The sequence below is a fragment of the Brachycentrus maculatus genome, unplaced genomic scaffold (assembly GCF_059751285.1).
Source record: "Brachycentrus maculatus isolate JH-2025_06_01 unplaced genomic scaffold, ASM5975128v1 h1tg000412l, whole genome shotgun sequence".
In the NCBI taxonomy this organism is placed as follows: Eukaryota; Metazoa; Arthropoda; class Insecta; order Trichoptera; family Brachycentridae; genus Brachycentrus; species Brachycentrus maculatus.
Window position 1 is genome coordinate 488344 of NW_028281161.1, and position 16784 is coordinate 505127.

Sequence of the window (16784 nt, forward strand, 5' to 3'; positions counted from 1 at the left end):
TTCTTATAGGGTAAAATTTTACCCCTAAAATTCAAACTCAGGAAAAAAGTTTACATTGTTGAGTAATCTTTATATCGTGAATATAAAAATTGTCATTCAAAGTATAAATTATAAAAGTAAATAATTAATCACAGTCACAGCTTTCATCAAGAAAAGGCGATTCAGTTGGCTTGGTCATGTACTTCGCATGCCTCCCGAGAGCCGCTATCAAGCTTGCCTCTTTTACAAGGCGTCAGGTTCGTGCCACCCAGGACTACCACTGCTGATAATTGGTCGGCAGTTCTCGTCATAACTTCGGGACGCGAGGATCTAAAGGAGCTGGCAGCCGACAGAAAAGCCTAAAGACAGTTTGTGAACTCCATATGCTCCATTTAGGGATCGGATAGGTTTTAATTAAATTATCATTGATATGCATTTTTTGCGTATTCGATTTTAAACGGAAGGAAACTTTATGCGACATTACTAGACGGAGTTAATTTCACCTTAATTGGGCTAGTTTGTAAATTGATTCTAGGGTCGTTAATTGTACACACAAACAGTGGTCGTCAAATGACCACTCCCCGTCCACTTCCGCCTGTTATTACGCCCTGGCGTTTTGCCACACACTTAGGGAATACAACCCCTAGTCTCGTGTTTAATGAAGGGATTTCAGAATTATCGAAATTCGATCCGGGATCACGGGACTCCTGTATTACCCCCAGACTCCTGAGATCCGGATTAAATGAATCGGATTTGTGAACAAGAATTTTTGTGAGAAACACAACTTTTGATGTAATTGACATACACATAATGTTGTCTCTCACAAAAAGTTATTTTAGGAAAACCAGTATCTACATACAAATACAAGACAGTGAAAAAAACAACCCTTAATATAGTCTAAAATAAATTAATATGAATTATTTTATGATATTTTGTAAATACTGCCAATTTAATTTATGCAATATGTTGTGTATGTTTTATTTATCTCCAGTTCAGTAACGAGAATATTGTTATAGTTCAAGAGTTCTCGTTAGTGTAATAATCAATGCACGATGAGCGTTCAAGTACAAACGTACGTGTTATTTTAGGTAAAGCGTCAATATTTGTGAGTAAGAAATTAAGAAATACAATATCGAAATTAACATAAATGTACGAGTATTTATTGGCTCGGAAAATTTCACTCTTATTCATATGATATCTCTCTCTATACGTAGAATACGAATTAAACCTAAAGAAATAAAAACAAATTGATAAATCAAAATTCTTAAGAATAAATTTAATGTCCATTATATGTACCTATTTCTTAAAAAATATATACAAAAGAAAAGAAAAAGATTACATTACCATAAATGAAATAAAACAATAAACCCTGATGGTAAATCCGTCTCCAAGAGCTCAGTCTCTTTTTTGGAGAGGCACAGCAAAACTAATATTATAAGTTTGCCCTATGTAAAAATGTATTGAAAAATGTAATTTTATTAAATAAATAAAAAAAAAGTAGGTTTATCTGGGTTAACTTGGCACTACTTAATCCTATTGGGTTATGTTCGAAAATTGAGAAATATAAATTGGAATTCTCAGTTTACGCATGTATACCTAGGTCTACCCAACACTGACCGGGTAATGTTAGGTTAGGTTTTATAAATTTACTATAAATCTGTTTGGTAATTTTTAAACACTTTTTTAATTAATTAAACTTATAAACTCAAATATTCTGTTTGAATGTTCCTCTAGTCTCACTCTGTACTTATACTGTTTACGTTTTTCTAATATCTGTATTAGGTAGACCTAGGTGTACACGGGTAAACTGCGAATTTAATTTAATTTTTGTCAGTTTTCGAAGTTTACCCAACATCATTGGAAAATGCAAAGTTATCTCGGATAAACCCAGGTTAATCCAGGATAAACCTGGGTATCGTATTCTTCGTATTCTAGGATTACCCGTAACATATATAAAATGCACCAAACATTTGAACCATACTGTCCATATTGAAAGTTGATCTCGTGCTAATACGTTTTTTATCGGAGCAATGCTCAGTTTAAATAAATGGAAGTATGATTTCCCTAAGGGACGAAATGCACTCGTGTTTTAGCATCTGTAGTTAGATTAAGACTGTGTTCAAACTGGGAGTGTAAGCACAGTCCCTCAACAGCAAACCTTTGTGTTTGATGGACTTGTTCACATACAAGGGAGTATTTGAAAAAAATGGACTTCTTTGATGTTAGTAAATGCAAATGTAAAAATGGAACCCTCTATGCGAAAATACCCACAAATACCTAGACGAATCGAAGTTGACCTTTCTTGGTGTCATTTTTCCATATCATTTTCCATTTTTCGATATCAATTTATCTTGATTTTGTATTGTTTCAAAACAATTATATTAAACAATCGACTGTGTATTAAATTTGTTCAGGCTTTTTTTAAACATTTTGTGCTCCTATTTTGTAATACAAAATATATTACCTTTATTTTAATAATACGGTTCATTATGCTATTGTTCATGAAACGTATTATGGGATAAAATCGAAATAGATTGAATGTACAATATCAAATGGCCCAACATGTATTTTTTAAGAATGCAAGGTTTATTTGAATGTGCAGATAGGTTGATAGAGATAATACTGAACCGGTGAACTAGATTTCTTGGTAGTAGACATTTTATCTACGTTAGTTAAGCGTTTTTGATCGTTAAACCAGTTACATTAAACCTGATTATGTGTTCACCAGCCTCTGAAATACTTTTTTTAGCTCTCGTCTGCAATATTTTATAATATAATATTGTAAAAGTCTTGTCATAGCAAATGATTATTACTTAAATATTCAATAATTTAAAAAGTGATTATATTTGATTTCGATTTAGCTATGCATTTCTTTCGATTCACTCTGTATTCAGATTATATTAATTATTTTATTAAAATTAAATATTATTTAATAATAACAGTTATTCGGAATTTGCCAATCACTTAATAAAAAAGAATCACTCGTTGGATAAAAATAAAGGTCTAAATATATTACACGCATGCAATAGAGGACTTTAATTAGATTACCTAGAAATATAAGAAATTAAAAAGGCAATTAATTATAATTTACAACTAATAAGTACACAAGTAAATGATTTTGTTAAAAGTCCGTTATTAATATATGTTTCCAATCACTCATCATCCCTAATCCCTTTTGACTGTGACTGCCAATCAACACAAAAAATAAAGCCACTTGATATCTACCTAAGCTTTTTTCCCTAACCGTTAAAATATTTTGAATATTGTTTAGAAGATAGTGTTTTAGTATTAATCAGTCTTGATAATGAAGCGGTTAGCTTCGAGACGTTATAATAAAGTTTAAAAAGAATATTTATAGTGATTTTAAAACAACGTTACATTTCAATTTTAAAATGGAAAATCACAAAGTTAATGCTTCAAATATAAATTATATTATTTTATATTGACTTATTTTATCAAATATACAAAATTATCAAAAAAATTCTCATCACAAAAATTTCCAGTGCCAAAGAAACATTTTATAATATTTACTTATAAAATCATGTGAAAGAAAACGGTTGAAGACATGCACTCAAGTGCGTAACTTCCAAATGTTGCGATTCATTTCCGATCTACCTACTATCATTATATATTTATGAATAGATCCTTAAGTATAGTTTATTAATAATAAAATTACTTTATGGATATTGGAAGCAGGTGATAACTCCTATACACAATCGAATTAGTGGTGAGCGACGGATACCCATCACTCATTATTCTATGAATTATTATGATATAAATTTTCGACGATCTATCAATTGGTATTTAGTAATTATGACAGAAAATTGCATCGAATTAATCCGTTAGGTACAGCATTTCAAGTGTGTCCAAATACTTGTTCACAAATCTGGATTATCTCCAATTAGGAGATATTTTCATATTATTTTTTTAACATCTCAACAAAGATGACAAATAATCTTTCTCGTGAAGTCTATCGAGTTCAAGAACTGTTTATCGAGTCTTTTTTTATTGATTCTTTTAAACTTTTAAATCAATATATTTAAAAGTACGCAGAATTTGAATAGTTTGGTTGTCAATCATGGGTAGAATTGGTGAATGTTACTCGTGTGTTAAGTGATGACTTAAACCAGCGTATGACGGTCGTAAACCCCGTAAATGCCCAGATATCCATATTCTTCTTCCATCTTCCATCTTCTACATCTATGTTGAGATGCCAAAAAAATAATCCATTATGTTTTATCACTTGGCTTTAGAGCTATGCTAATAATTGATCCTGGACAGGTGATGCCAGGATTCAGGGGAAGCTACTAAATCCTTTTGGCACCTTCCGACACAAATTATTCGACGGATCTGAGAATCGTACCGTATGCAATTTTCTAGAATTTCCCTTTGTGTTTCAATCCCTGAACAATAATTTTATGTGAGAAAATATGTGTTCTTTGGATATACGAAAAAACAGCTCAGATATATATTATTCTCAATATAGTAGAATAACGAAGGTGCTGGGTAAATAATATCTGATAGAGTGAAATGATTTTATTAGGTCATTTTAATATGTAAAAAATATGAAATTAAATTTATATAGTACCACTTATTGACGTTTATTACCAACATTTTGAGTGAATCCAAATACATGTTATTTGAATATAATTTATATTTGAAGCAATAACTTCGTGATTTTCCCTTTTATAATATATGTGTATATATATATATAACGTGGTAATATTTTCCTTTTGAAAATTAAGTGTAAATAATATGTAAAGTGGGTGTATAATAATAAAATAAACAATGTGTTGCTTTGTAATTAAAGTTTATTCTTAATTTATCTTTATAATAATTTTATATCTATCTATCTATCTATCTATCTTATTCTGACAGTCAATAATATTATCGGAAGTCTTTTGTTTTATTGTGAGCGACGCATGCGGCATCTGGTGGTAGAACTGTTTAATGTAGGTACTTTTTGTAAGTACTTAATAAAATGTATAGGTAGGTACCTAGTTATTTTATTACATCTCCCCCCTTGGGGATGAAAATTCATAGTAAAATTTTCACTCGTCCTCCGGATCATCTTCTTGTAGTGAAGGGACTGGTATAAGTTTAGTGATATGATAAAGTTTTTTTTTTTTTTTTTTTTTCTTTCTTTTTTTTCCTTCTTTTTTTTTTTTTTTTTTTTTCTTTCTTTCTTTTTTTTTCGTTCTTTTTTCTTTCTTTCTTTTTTTTGTATTTTTTTTTCTTGACCCTTTTAAAGTAGACACAGTTTTTTTCAATCCATTTGTTTTTTTCTTTTGAATTCCTTCATTTTTATTCAGATCTCTTAAAGTATCTTCTAATATAACCAAATGTACAACTTTTAATTGTTCATCTGCATTTTCATTCGATTCTAAAACTGGATTCCTGCTTAGACAATCTACTTCTAAATTCTTCTTTCCTGGAGTATATTTTATTTTATCTTTCGTAGAAGTTTTTTCTACTTTATTTTTATTTTTATTTTTCAAGCACTGTTTCTGTGTTATTTGTATGTCTTCATTTTTATTCTGATCTTTTAAAATATCTTCTAATTTAACCAAATTTACAACTTTTAATTGTTCATTTGCATTTTCCTTCGATTCTAATACTGGATTCCTGCTCACACAATCTGCTTCGAAATTCTTCTTTTCTGGAGTATATTTTATTTTATATTTTGTAGAAATTTTTTCCACATTATTTTTATTTTCATTCTTCAAGCACTGTTTCTGTGTAATTTGTAAATCTTCATTTTTATTATTAATCTTATCATCCTCCTTTGTTTTAAACCAGCACGTTGCTTCAGAGTGATATCGAGTTCCCTTATTTAAATTTTCACAAATCTTACATGGACTTTTATCTTTAATTTTATCACTAGTTCTTAGATTTCCACGTCTTCTTTGATTATCTTCTAATCGTTTTCTTTGATCATCTTCTAATTTTTCTCTCTCACTCCGAACATATTGTAGTAATTGTTTTAATACATCTAATGTTTCATAATCCATTTCCATTAAACAAAATTGTCGTTTTATAACGTGGTAATATTTTCCTTTTGAAAATTAAGTGTAAATAATATGTAAAGTGGGTGTATAATAATAAAATAAACAATGTGTTGCTTTGTAATTAAAGTTTATTCTTAATTTATCTTTATAATAATTTTATATCTATCTATCTATCTATCTATCTTATTCTGACAGTCAATAATATTATCGGAAGTCTTTTGTTTTATTGTGAGCGACGCATGCGGCATCTGGTGGTAGAACTGTTTTATGTAGGTACTTTTTGTAAGTACTTAATAAAATGTATAGGTAGGTACCTAGTTATTTTATTACATATATATATATATATATATATATATATATATATATATATATATATATATATATATATATATATATATATATATATATGTGTATATATATATATATATATATATATATATATATATATATATATATATATATATATATATATATATATATATATATATATATATATATATATAAATATATAAATATATATAAATATATATATATATATATATATATATATATATATATATATATATATATATATATATATATATATATATAAATATATATATATATATATATATATATATATATATATATATATATATATATATATATATATATATATATATATATATATATATATATATATATATATATATATATATATATATATATATATATATATATATATATATATATAAATATATATGTATGTATTGGCGTACGTATTAGGGATTATTATAAAATCTCATTAAATCTTTTAAAATGATGAGTAAGCAATAAATTAAAAAATATTCAAGAGAAAGAACATTCACGTTATGTTACGCCGTAGACGAACAAAACAGATTAAATAGAAGGTATCCGCAAAGTTAATTGCTTTACGCAGTGAGCACAAAGAACGAAAATAATGAAAATTCCGAATGAATTATATGGTTTTTCCTAACAGAGTTCATTATTATGAGAAATTTCACATTAAGAAAATATTTGAAAACAACGGTGCGTGTATAAATACTTTTAAAAAATAATAACCAACAAAACATTCAAGAGACTTGTCTGCTGGTAAGATAAGACGGTAATAAGCCCTTTTTTTCTTTCTTGAATTCATTTGGCAAAAGGCTGGAACCAATCCCACGACTCCAGTTTCGTAGTCGAGCGTCTACCCAACTACACCATGGGGCCTGTCAAACAACGTTTTTTTTTTGTTTCAAAAAAATATATATTAGTGTTCAACGTATGTTCAAAAAAGTTTTTTTTTGTGAACTTAAAACGTTCCGTATTTCAATTTACGGCGTAAATATAAATAAAAAATTTACTTTGAATTTTTATAAAGAACATTTATTTTAAGCAACTTTTTTTTATTTTACAATTTCTCTTTCATTGTTTATTTCTGTAGAATTCTTTTTAACATTTCTGTACAAAACAAAATATAAACCAATCTTTTAAAATTTTATCATGTAGTTAGTTAATCAATATCAAAGTTTTGTCATTCTTGTTACTATTTGCGAACGAAAAGACTGGATATTATAGAAGCAAAGGTAGACCGAGGCAAACTTGGCATGATCAAGTATTTCACATTCTCAAAAGTGGTCGGGTCAGGAATCCGAAAAATCAGCGAAAAGAGTCGAAGATTGAGTGCAAAGACAGATCGGTGTGGCGTTCTTTTCTTTCTAACTACTCCTTCGGGGAAGCGGGAGCAAAATAATATATATCCTATGTTGTGTATATTTTAAATATTAAAATCAAACACTGATTTTAAGGGTTCAATAAGTTGTTTATTTAAAAAAAAACATTAAAAATAGAACCATCACTTCAATAATAGACTTAAAGAATAGAATAACAACTACAAAGTTTTTTCCACAAAACACATATTTGACCAGAGACCGGGTTTTGTCGTTGCTGACACTATCAGTTTGATCCAAGTCAAATAAAATTTATGTGGTAAAAACCACGAAGTTATTAAAAAAAACATTTCTTTTCACGCATTGTTTACTTTGTGTAATACCACTTTTATAAACACTTTTTTATGACTACCGGTTTCGGAAAATCATTCCATCATCAGGTCATTAAAATAAAATGTTTTAATTTTAATTTTAATGTTTTATTTTAATGGCCTGATGTTGAAATGATTTTCCGAAACCGGTGGTCACGAATAATTGTTTATAAAAGTGGTATTACAGTAAGTAAACAATGGATGACAATGAAAGCGTTTTATTACCATACCACAATGTTATCAATGTAATTAATTTACAAAATTTACAATGTTATTGCTTCAAATATAAAATGTACAATTTCAACCTTTTTTTAATTTCCAGGACGCCGCGTTCGGTTCCTCGCCGGGGTCGATACCGCTTAAGACCCGTTCGGCGCGCCGCAGCGCCTCGCTCAGGCACCCACCGGGCGCGCTGGGCGGCGCGGTGCCCGAGGCGCGGCCCGCCGCGACGCCCGCGCCGGGCACGCCGGGCACGCCCGCCAACTCGGTCGCCAGCGGAACGCCCACCGACCAGGGCACGCCGCGCAAGTCCAACTGGGAGGTCTTCGAGCACTTCAGCGGCAGGCCCAATAAGAGCGCCCAGAATGCCGTAAGTGAAATTTTCAATAAAAATATATATTTACAAGATTGGAGTCCGCCTCCATAATGTAATGGTCAGCACGCTCGGCTACCGTACTGCAGGTTTTTTTTCCTTTATTTTAAATTATAATTTTAAAAAAATGTTGCAATCAAATTCTTTTGCATTACATGACAAAAATTCAAATACAAAAAAATGTGAATAAAATATAAATACAAAAAAAGATCTGTGTGTGGGTATATAATATAATTTAGTCTAATCTAATCTAATATTAATTTAAAATATTTTAACATAAATGCTGAATTTAACAACATATGATGTGTAATAAAGATGTTTGTACATCGACGGCTTACGACCTGTCATTGGCTAGTTTAATTGAATACTTTTTTCATAATTTTCTACTCATATTTGAACACTTTATACAACCTTTTTCATAATTTCTGAAATGACAAATTTTAACGAATTTAAACTTTGCAATTTTATTATAATTGTTATTATTTTTTAAGTTATTATTTTGTTTGTAAATAAAAATAATACTTGACACTGGCTGAAACATCCTTTCACTGGGTGACTGCCAAATAAATAATAATTATAAAAAAAATATGTAAGTAACATTTACTTTTCTGCGCATATTAACATACAGGTATTTTTATGACAAAGAAATTTTGCTCATTCTTAAACACTAATATTATTTTTTCATGGGATAAGCAAGTTTGGAATTCTTGTTTTTATTGAAATTCACGTATTCACAGAGCTAAAACCGTTATTTGTATTTTTGTAATCCACTCAAAATAACTTCAAGTAAAATTAACATTTTTTAACATTTTTGTTTCTCATTTCATTATAATAATATTATCTTTACATTCATATATTTTTTTAATAAAAATAAGTCCTTTTTAATATCCGGACTTCCTTATTCCCTTTGTTGGTTATGTGATGTTTTTTTGTCTGTATTACGATATTTGTATAAGCCTTGTTCAAATAAATCAAACGACAAAAATGTCGAATTAAGTGAAATGGATTGTCTATTGATAGCTGTCAACAATTCACCATCAATTTGTACTTTTTCAAAACATCGGCATATACGAAGATGTTATATTTATAACAAAATCTGGATTATCTCCAATTACAGGAGTAGATAGACGAAGATGAAGAAGAATATGGAAGTCTAGGCATTTTGGGCCTAACGACCGTCATAAATTGCACCAAAAAATGTTGTTGCACCAATTGTAAATTTATATCCCATTGTTGTATCTGAGAATATTGTGAATATTACAGGAAAGATCTTAGTGAAATTAAGTAAAACTAGAAATACGATTAAATCTAGCATTATAATTCGATAAGCTTATTTAATTATGATTTACAAATTATTTTTGACATCTCATCAAAGATGAAGAAGAATATGGAAGTCTGGGCATTTACGGGCCTAACGACCGTCATAGGCTGGTTTAAGTGATCACTTTACACACGTGTAACATTCACCAATTCTACCCATTATTGACAACTACACTACTCAAATTCTCGGAAGTTCAATATACATGAACCAATTTAGAAACCTTGTTTTTCAATCACCAGAACTTCACTAGAGACATCTATTGGTGAGATGTTATATATAAAACATATGTTTGTTATTTTTCGAAATGCAGTGTCGTCATTAATGACGACACTGCACTTGTTTACTATCACATATATTTTACGACAGTAGGAAAGATAGTAGATGTAATTTGCTGATTAATATTGACAAATTCAATGTCGAGGTTTTCGATAGAGTTGAAAGGCGTGAAATGGAAGTGAATGGAGGAATTTTGGAACGAACATTTGAACGAATTTGGGAAGAACATTTCCAGGAAAAGAAAAATTAACAAACATATAGGAAGGAAGGTGAGTAAATGGTGCACTGCTATCATCAAAATCTAAACTCAGTACACAACGAAGTCCTGTTAAAATATTTTTCTTCAATATAAGTATAAAAGTTGAAAAAAAAAACTTTAAACCAATAGCAATAATGAATTGGACTGATCTGTCATACCATATTTGGAAAAAAAATTACATATTTTTTCCTGAGACGTCAAATAAGTTTGTACAACTTACAAAACATAAATACCAGTACAAGTTTGCAACCCTGAGCTGCTGTCCGTTTCCTTCCTCCATCTTCTATAAACGATTACCATCCCCCTACACGAATAAAGAAAATGGAGCGCTGGATTGATCATTGTTGATCGATGCGACACCCCGGTCCTATGCACGATTGGGTACGAACAGATATAAAAAAAATGCTTCATGTAAGACTCAATATAAATAAACTCAGGATGTATTGATGTTCAGTGAATGAGTAATTTGATATTTAAGCGAAATAGCGATTTGGTAAACTGAAAACACTACAGGCAATCACTTGCTTATTCAATCCCCTAATGAGTTTTCTCAAAGGCAAGACCCATCTAATTCAGTTTATGGTACCTGGTATAGTGTCTTATTTCACCAATACCCTTAGGCCCGCTTTTCTAATACAATTTACGCATAAAGCACGCACCGTAATAGAATACGTAGTAGGAATCAAGAAATATGAAACTGACATTAATTTTTGTTTATACTTCATTTTAATTTGTGTTTTTTACAAGTTATCATACAACTTTCATTTAAATAACGAATAGTCAACAAAATACCCTGGTATAAGCTTTTGTTGGCCCCAAGGGAAGCTTTAGGCTGTTGCAAGTTTTACGTAACAAAAAATCAATTTCAAAGAAATGAAATCATTTTATTTCAGGCAGCAATTTAACTGAAATATCACTCCAAAAGATTTCTTTGTTAGATGGATTTTATTGAGAAATATGTTTTACAAGAGTGTTAAAAGAATTTCATTTCTGGAAGCCCTAAATACGGTACAAGGTGAATCCAGATAAAGAGGGGCCATCTAAAGCGCGCACATCAATTCAGCAACAATATTTTTAGTGTGTCCAAATCTTAGTTCACAAATCCGGGTTTGACCACACATGGGTAATTTATATTGACATGATGAGGAATGATTTAGGTTTTTAGGTATTTACAGGGATTATGACCTTTCATAGGTTGGTTTCATAGAACACTTTACGCACGTGAAGCATTCACCGTTCTACCCATGATTGACAATCACACTACTCGAATTTCGGAACTTGTTTATATACTTTAAATGACATTTTTGATGAAAAAACATTAAGATCTCAAAAATTAATCATATACTAAACATAATGGACATAGAAAATAAAAAGATTATACAAATTGAAAAAAATTTACTTACTTGTTTCTCATCGGATCACTTTTGGAAAAAAAAATGTACATAAAGAAAAAGTGTCATTCTATCCTCCTTGTTTACTCCTACAGAAAAGCGGCGTGATGGTAGTAGAAGTAATATTTATAGACACTTACACCTGTGTGATAGCATTCACAGCATGTACGAGTTTGGGTACGCTAACCCTAGTTACTGTTAATTTCTAATTTTTTTAAAGAGAAATATTTGTGCTATTCATTATTTACAAAAATTCTTCTTAATTTCATACTATTTATGTGAGCCTAAACGCCTTATTATTAGAAAAAGATATCAAATTGTGGTGGAGTGGGTTTGAACCAAGCAACTATGACTCTAGAGTCCGCGCACTAACAACGGGACAACAGCCAGACACAATTACACACATTCCTCTCGTAAAACATAATTTAAACCATTTCTTTTCTCCATTCATCCATTTCTTTTCTCATAAACCAGTAATTTCCTTTACCCATAACCCATTCACTTACTGTACCGACTAAATAAATTCCACTCCTAGATCCAATAATGTGTAAAATACCGATCACCCTGCCTTCATATAATCAACGATCGAATTAACACCCCATCGTTCTGATGCTGTTTTAACCACTTGGGAGTGGTTAGGGGCGAGATGAAGACAATATGTGTTCTGCAATACAAATTGAAAGTTGGTTTGGCATCTCTTAAGGTGTTCGACAGAGATGTGTTATGGCTGTTTAATCAATACTTGAATGATGGTTAAAACAGCTAAACTATTCATGAGAAATAGTATGGAAAAAAAACGAGTGAAAGAAGAATACTTAAATAAAATTATGAGGCGAATATATTTAAGGAGCGGAATGGAAATAGTAGCAAGGAAAAATCAAGCAAAATTTTGTTTGATTTATCATTTAAAATACTTGAAAGTGGTCAGGTAAAGAATCAAAATAATTAAGGATAATTAAGGATAGTAAAAAAGCAATAATCTACCTACGATAAGAGTTCAAAGAAAAACAATAAGGAGATTCATGAATTTTGACGAGGCGAAGATTGTTTGCAAAGACAGAATGGGGTGGCATTTGATTCCCTCTACCTACCGTTGGTTAGTTGGTTTGATAGTTTTTTCAAAATTGAAAGTAAAATGAAGATAAATAAAGACAAATATTAACACAATTTAAGATTCTCAGACTTTGCATATGTGACATATTAAAGCAAAGTTTTCAAACAATGACGTACAACCACATTTAAAAACAAAATTTCATTTGATTAACATTGATTATTCTGTATGTGAGTCAAAGTGCTTTTTAGATATGTGTTAGTTTGTCGAAACCATCGCAAGGCCTGGCACAAAGTAAAATTAATTTGAATTACGTTTTGATCGTTTGAATTAATAATGCTTCTTGGAATTCTACAAAATACACGCTAAATCAATAAATGAACCTTCAATCCGACATAATTAAAAATTCCCTTTGCGTTACATGTTCAGAGTTCCGTTAACAAGTTTTTAACTTAAAAATATGATTCAACAGAATAACAAAATAATTTTCAGGATTTCATGTTGGATAAAGTGTGTATATAATATGTGATGAATAAACTGTAAGCGACCCTGTATATCACAACATTTTGAGTGTGTCCAAATACTTGTTCACAAATCTGGATTATCTCCGATTATAGGAGTTATTTTTCATATTATTTTTTGACATCTTATCAAAGATGAAGAAGAATATGGAAGTCTGGGTATTTACGGGGCTGACCGCCGTCAAAGGCTGGTTTAAATGATCACTTGACACACGTGTAACATTCACCAATTCTACCCATTATTGACAACCACACTGCTCAAATTCTTGGAAGTTCCATATATATGAACCAATTTTGAGACATTATTCTTGAATCACTAGAACTTCACTAGAGAAATCTACTGGTGAGATGAAAATAAGCTTTTTATTAAGCAGAAACTCTTTTATTAAACATGTTTTTTTGTTTAACTATAATTATAAATGGATAGATTTTACCACAAAGTGACTGCCAACGTCAACATTCTTGTTAAACTAACTCGTTACTGGATTGATCAAATCTAACATATTAAGTTATATAGCGTGACTCGTTGATATTTCACTGTATTTGACAGTTTGACCGTATTTCTCTTAAAAGACATATTGTTGATTTTTTCCCATCCAGATAATACTGATGGAACATGTGAACATATTATTTTCAGTACACATTTTTCTGAAAAATATACTGAAATACTTTAAAAAAATACATTAACATTTCGTCAAATGAAGTGTTTCTTTACCACCAATAATTTTAATATCATAAAATTATTTCCTTAGAAATAATATTGGTTTTAACGACAGATACGTTTTCTCAATATTATTAATATTTAAAGCATTTACTTTGTGGTTGGTCATTTTTGCTTATTTATTTTTTTACAAAAATGCTAATAATATAAGTATATAACCACTAACCGGGATTTTTATGTCTACCGGTTTCGACACGTACCCGTCTCTTCGTCAGGACAATCACTATCACAGCATGCAAACAATACCACTTTCACCACCATAGCACCATTAACACACTTAAAACTACACAAAATGTTTCACACATGCGATTTTTGGTCGACCCGAAGACCAATATGCACTTAATGTTTCAGCACAAACATGCGTTACGAGCCGAGATTAAACATGCACTTTAGTAAAAAAAATAATACTATACGTTTTCAATTATTTGTCAATAATTTCTCATTTTAATTAATTTAATTCAAGATGAAGTAATTATTAATGATTATATATATAGATATATATAAATGACTTTTTGCAACTACATTCGCCTCATAAATCGATTTGAATATTATATGCCTTTTGTATGCTGACGATGCTGTACTTTTGTCGATATGAGAGAAGACCTGCAGAGGCTAGTCTTATAGGTGTATAATGTCTGCAAGGACAGTAAATTGCTGATGAATGTTGACAAATCCAGTCATGGGTTTTGAAAGAGATGAATGTTGATCAAGATACACAAAGTAGTAAATAATAAACTTTATTAAATTAAACAACTTTATTTTAACCACTTTTTTATTGGTACAATTTATCCAACCGGTTTCGAAAAGAATCTTGTCATCATCAAGAGTATTTCAATGTTTTCAAAATTAAGTACATAAACCCTGATGATGACAAGGTTCTTGTCGAAACCGGTTGGGTAAAGTGTACCGATAAAAAAGTGATTTAAAAAAGTTGTTTAATTTTATTAAATTTATAAAATGTGCCACAAAGTATCTGCGAAAAACATTCAAGAAATAGTAAATAATAGGAAATTTCAAAACTGGTAGATGATTTCGTATGTTTGGAAAGTATGTTTTCTAGGGATGGAAAGATAAAAATATTGAAAGGAAGGAGAATGCTGGGGGCAGAGTGAAAAGTGGCAAATTAAATCAGCGAAAATCAAATTGGCAGTATACAACGGAATCTTAGTTCCAACTCTAACATACTGAAGTGGAGCTTGAATTTTGCAAAAGAAGGGTGAAAATAAATTAAGTGGTTTCGAAATTCTATCCTTTCGAGAAATGTAAGCAAAACGATGTAATATAGATATTTGAATAGTGACACAAGGAAAAAATGCAAGACTGAGATTTTCAATAAAAATAATGAAAGGTGGTGTGTTGTGATTGTTTACGTATGTGAATCAAACGAGTGAAGAAATATCAGAAAAACAAACTTTTAGGCCAGTGTGGTTGGTATAAGTAGCAAAGGAAGACTGAGCAAAACTTGGGATCGTCAAATACTGAGGTGTGGTCAGTTAGAACAGTTGGCAGTTATGTGTGAGGAGATGTACGATTGTGGAAAAGGCGAATATTGATAGCAGCGATAGATTCGTGTGGCGTTCTATTCTCTCTGACTGGCCTTGTGGGGAGTGAAGTGATGGTAATTTAGTAAGTTAAATTATTAATTGCAATGCGCTTTGCTGTAAAAAAGTATCGATTGGGATTAAAGCCATACTTATAAAGGATTATGAGTGCTTTTCGGATCTCATTTAAAACGGATTAAATTAGATGCTGTTGTGTATTTTAATTATTATCGGAATTTTATCTTCTCTGACGGTAATAAATTAAACTGCGAGTGAAAAGATATGATATTAGCTCTAACTCCTAAACTGGTAATTTTTAAACTGCAGTTATATTAAAATATTTTTTATTTAATTTCATTTCATTTTATGTATTTCACAATATAATTACAAGTACAAAAAAATATTTTACATTAATACAAAAAAAAATCCCACAAAGCCTGTGTGAGTATACATTTTATTTGAGGTTATATAAATAATAAAGGGCACTGGAAATAATTCAATTAATATTAGAAATATAAATAGATAAAGAGTGCTTACATAAACTGCAAAATATTTGATATTAATAGAAAACAAAAAAATAAGAAAGATGAAAATTAAAAAAGTTAACAAATAAGTTTGTACTATTTGAGTTATGAGTTTATGAGAAGAAGTTAAAGAAATCCAAAGAAGCTTTTCGAAAATAAGTATTAAACAAACAAAGAAATAAAAATAAAAAATTGGTTTTATACTAACATAAAAAAGTTACAATTTCTAACCATGAATATAACGCATTAAATAAGTGAACATGACGTGACGTTCTTTACATATTGAAATGAATATCACATTTATTATTAGATTAAAACCAATATTTTTAGCTTTTCCACTTTTTTATTTGACCAGCGACCGGGTTTCGTCGTTACCGACATCATCAGACTGGGTCGGTAACTGATGTCGGTAACGACGAAACCCGGTCGCTGGTCAAATAAAAAAGTGGAAAAGCTAAAAATATTGGTTTTAATCTAATAATAAATTAAAAATGCAATTCCATCACGAAGTGTCAGTGGATAATATAAATCTATGAATATCACAGATAATGCAACAGTTTGAGTGTATCCAAATCTG

At 30.0% G+C, this 16784-nt stretch overlaps 1 protein-coding gene across 1 annotated transcript in view; it reads left to right on the forward strand.

The window, feature by feature from the left end:
• The window catches only part of LOC148302780 (uncharacterized), a gene marked incomplete at its 3' end in the record, with an annotated part of 144353 nt that overhangs the window by 113387 nt on the left and 14182 nt on the right, over positions 1-16784 (forward strand). Inside the window, exon 3 of the mRNA XM_088271028.1 lies at positions 8333-8599. Within this exon, the coding sequence (XP_088127154.1) occupies positions 8333-8599 (267 nt within the window). The remainder of the gene's footprint in view (positions 1-8332; positions 8600-16784) is intronic.